This window comes from Vespula pensylvanica, chromosome 10 (assembly GCF_014466175.1).
Source record: "Vespula pensylvanica isolate Volc-1 chromosome 10, ASM1446617v1, whole genome shotgun sequence".
NCBI lineage: Eukaryota > Metazoa > Arthropoda > Insecta > Hymenoptera > Vespidae > Vespula > Vespula pensylvanica.
In genome coordinates, this window is record NC_057694.1 from 1,602,157 (window position 1) to 1,607,156 (window position 5,000).

Consider the following 5,000-nt stretch of genomic DNA (forward strand, 5'->3'; position numbering starts at 1 on the left):
TTTTTTTAAGTAAAAAAGGAAAAAGAAGTAATAAAAATTCATTAATAATTCATAAAGTTACAAGCACCGAAGTTGTTGCCACTTAATTTGGATCACTCTGTATATTGTATATATACCTAAGATAGCATATATAAAGATTATTTTAAAGAGACATTCTAGACTTTAATATTAAAATTTGCAAGAATGATTTCACTTAATGAGAAAGAAAAACCATTGTTCTTGTCTCCTTGACAATTAATAATGTAGATTTTATCTATACAATCGAGATAGTTCTTTTATATTGTCAGTTCGATTTCATCTTTGATCAACTTCAAAGATTCGAATTTACGGTATAATAAATAATGTAAAAGAAAATAAATAAAAAATATAATGACAATCTCTGAATGCAAAGTCCATTCCATCGTCTAGTGGCAGTAAATTTTCATAATGACGTCGAATCAAACACGAGAGAATTCGGTAACGATTGCATTGCGATTTCTACGAGTTCCTCTGTGAATACTTAAATTACTACTAGACTAGAAATAACGAGATCTGCACGTATTCCCATGGTATAACGAAGGATGGATTCTATGTCGTTTCAAGTGATTTAGCTAAAACCGATCGAAAAATAAATGCTTTTGTACGTAAAAGATAATAATATTGTTCTTTGTTAACTCAAGGAAACTCAACATTGATTATTGTTATCGGATATATTGATAAGTATATATACAGACATACAAAACATATATAAATAACTTGTGAAATCTTTCCATGCATATACACATACACACGCACATGTGATAAATGTGAAAGTATGTATAAATGTATGAATGTATGTATGTATGTGTGTATGTATGTATATACACGAGTATTATAAAACTCGATGCAGTTTTAAGATATTTAACTCCCACGTCATTATTAATATTGAATGAGCTATATAAAAGTACCATTATCCTGGTTAACGTATCATAGAAATAAATTCTTTAATAAATATTCTCAAAAATGTATAAATTTTTAAATCGAATTATAGTACTAAGTACATGGTAATAACGATTTTATCAAATATTTTCCACAAGACTTATATGATATACGGAGACAGAAAAAGAGAAAGATAGAGAGAGAGAGAAAGAAAGAAAAACCCTACCAGATAATTTTCCTTAAACCTGCAAAACCTGCTTCTCCTTCATCCTGTTTCTCCTTCTGCATCTTCGTACGAGAATGACACACGGGTATCGTCTTTAATAGTAATATACGCGAGTTCGTATTTTAAGAAAATATTCTCGGCGTTGCGAAGTATTATTGGTTTTACAGATTAAAAAAAGAAAAAAAAAAAGGTTAAAAGAGGAAAAAGAAGGAAGGAGAAAAAGGAAAACGGAATCGAAGGAAATAAATTCGACGACAGGATCTGTTCCTTCGAGAAACGAGAAACGAGAAAAGAGAGAGAAACAGAAAGAAAGAAATAGAAAAAGAAAGAAAAAGAGAGGGAAAGATGGGAAAAGAAAGATAGAGAAAGATCATACTCAGATACTTGGGAACTCGAAGAAATAACAAACTGTGACCCAGTTGAAAAGAAAACGCAAAAAAAAAATACATGCATATATATATATGTGTGTGTGTGTGTGTGTGTGTGTGTGTGTGTGTGGAATCTCTATAGATTCTCCGGTAAAGAAATCTCCAGCGAAATATCTCGATGAAGATAAAGAAAATCATCTTTGGTGTGAAAAATGATAAAGAAAGAAATTGTTGCAGCAAGAAAGAAGAAACGATCTACATAGTACTTAACATTTCATCCAAATGCGACCTGTTTAACACATCTTATTTATGTCGTTTTAAAGCAATGATAAAACGATTTGGCGACGCTTTAGAAACGAAGCTTTAACGAAGTTTGTGTTCGATATTATCTACATTTCAACGCATTAATGTGATTGCTAGAGACCTCTCTTTCTCACTCACTCATTCACTCATTCTCCCTCTCTCATTTTTTGTACCACGATAAATCGATGATAAACCTTTTAACGCGTATACGAGTTGACTATAACGCCTTTCCAACGATGAAAGCTAAGCTATTTCGAAATATCAATATTTTATTTTTTGTAAATATTATATACATATCCATAAACAAGTGTTAACAAGTAGTACTCGTTTCATTGTCGCTTTAAAAGATTTCCATAAGCTTCTCTATTTCTTTCAGATCTCTAATGAAAAATAAAATCGTTTATTTAATAAAGAAATAAATGATCAAAGAAAAAGAGAGAGAGAGAGAAAGAGAGAGAAATCGATATTTACAATCGATCATGATAAAATCACTTATAAATAATTTATATCTTATCATGCATTTATTCGTTTTTTATCGCCCGTAGCTATTATGTTATATCTATATAAAATTTGTAATAAAAAAAAAAAAGAAACAAATACTTTTTCGTTATTTAATCTTAGAAATATGATATTAAACGTACGCGAGTACGTGTACTTATTTTATCTCGATATTTCTCATTCGGCGATAACTCGTAGTAATATTTTAGAGAATACACTTCGCAAAGAAAGATCCATATGACTAAAAATAGTTCTCGTCGACTAAGGAAACAAGAAAGGAAGAAAGAGAGAGATCGAGAGAAAGAGAGAAAGAGAGAAACATAGTACATTACAACAACAATTCCGATTACTTCTTTCTCTCATTGTTGTCGATATCCCAGAAATAGAACAGAGTGACATCGATACATCGATGACTTACTTACCAGCACCGAAAGGTTGTTGTCCTTCCTTGTCCTCGGTCGGTGTCCCTCCTAGACTACCAGGACCACTATCTGCTCCGCCAGTTGCACTAAACAATCAGATATTTTTCTTTTATAATCTAATCTTGTAACATGACAATCTTCAATTTCAATAATGTGAAAAATTATAATACAATAAAATGACGGATAAACAGTTATGTAGGATATAAAGAATGAAAAGAATAAAATAAAATAAAAATTGATTTATATTAACCTGCTGGCATCGTCATCCTTCGTTTGCTCTGTCGTGATCTCCTGGGGATTCTGTACGTTCTGAATTTCATTCGTTTCCGTTGGTGGTACTGGATTATTAGTGTCATTCGGTCCACCACGACTCAATCCTGGAATACCACCACTGAGCCAGCCAGTCATTTGAGATTTTACACCAACCAGCATGTCGAACTTGCTGCCTTTTGTGGGACTGTGAACGTAAAAATTATATATCAGAATTGATGAATCACAGCATTTGCGCCTCTTTATGTGTGTGTGTGTGTGTGTGTGTGTGTATCTTTCTCTCTCTAATATTCACATGAATCATCTCACCCCATGACCTACTTATACGAGATAATAAATATTAAAGAGAGATTTATATATGAAGGGGTGTTTCCATTCTTTTATGATGTTCTTATCAGGAAGTTTATTAATAATAGAATAAGAATTTTATTCTTACTATCTTATTATATCTTATTTATATTTAATCATTATATCTTATTTATATTTAATAACATAAGATCAATGAGACTTGTATCTTTTCGATGATATTAAATTATTGTATCGGACTATTCTGAGATTTGATAAGGAAATTTATGGAATTTTTATTTATATTGGATTAAGTTACATTATAGAATATAATATAATAAATATTATATATATATATATACACACACTATATATAAACAAAAAATCACTAGATTTCATGATATAATAATTCTAAAAAAGACTTCTTCTTGTAACTCTCAGTATATATAATTTATACATCTTATAGACAATTTAATTAATTCTATAATTAATTTTTAAATGACCTATATATGCATTTATATATAAATCATATAATATATATATATATATATATATGTATATCTATATAGAATATAATACCGTATATATAAAACCATATTTCATTCGATCCATCGCAAGTCGTATAGATGTAATTTAATTGAAAATAGAATAAACTAGAGTATCAATAATTAAACTTATACGATAATAAATTTGAATTAAATATCCTATCCAATTACTTAGCAGTAGCGATACCTTACTAAGGAGGTCACGTACATGAAGGTATTTAAATGCAAGAAACTACATAGAACGGGAGAACACGTGTTCTTATCTGTTCAATGGATCGTTCGTTTTCTCTCTCTCTCTCTCTCTCTCTCTCTCTCTCTCTCTCTCTTTCTCTCTTATCGATAAGCCAAGTCGAAAGCATTCCATCGATTTGTAGAAGGTGACGACACGCGAATCCGGAAGACATCGTTTCCCTTACAGCCACGAAAAACGGAAATCCTAGGTAGCATGTTGTCGAAGCTCGAAGGTGTTACCTTTCCTTCTATCATCGATACGAACGTAGTTGAATCGATTATTGATCCAAATAAAAAAGAATGCTGGGATTCGGTCACTCACCGATTATTTCCTTATTCCTATTTAGGACTACTACGATCGATCGAAATAAGATTAAATTTCTAAGTATTTTTTTTTTCTTTTTTTTTCTTACTGCTTTCGAATTTTTGTGTATACTACGTATAAAATTATTAATGACTTATACGTATTTTGTACCATTTTTTAATACGTTGTAATATCATGCAACTTCGTAATTACGTATTTATATATCTATATTTTTGTATTTTATGGTAAAATCAATTCATATCATATCCAAAATTTCTTATATTTTTTTTTTAGTGTAATTACGCTAGTAATAGTAATACTATAATTTCTATATTATACAACTTATATATAGATGTAACAAAACACTCGATTACGGAATATTAATCATCTCTAATATTATGTATTTGTGTATATATTTGTTATTCTGTATAATTTTATTTCATTTTATCGTCATAAAATTATCTGTTACTTCGTATCTAAAATTTCTCATATCTTTTTTGAATATAATTATACTAATATAAGTAATACTATAACCTTCATATTATATGATTTATATATAGACACGACAACAAATTCGATTACAAAAGATTAATACTATGTAACTTTGAAGTCAATACGCTTATATATCTTTTATTTTTAAAATTTTATTTC

The 5,000-nt window shown here is 29.5% G+C and overlaps 1 protein-coding gene across 4 annotated transcripts in view; it reads right to left on the bottom strand.

Annotated features, from left to right (window-relative positions):
- Positions 1-5,000, bottom strand: part of LOC122632671 (synapse-associated protein 1) — a 50,615-nt gene that overhangs the window by 42,605 nt on the left and 3,010 nt on the right. For all 4 annotated transcript variants that reach the window (XM_043819774.1, XM_043819771.1, XM_043819772.1 and 1 more), the window contains exons 2-3: positions 2,965-3,171; positions 2,715-2,800 (exon numbers count right to left, since the gene is read on the bottom strand). In XM_043819774.1, coding sequence (XP_043675709.1) covers positions 2,715-2,800; positions 2,965-3,171 — 293 coding nt within the window. The remainder of the gene's footprint in view (positions 1-2,714; positions 2,801-2,964; positions 3,172-5,000) is intronic.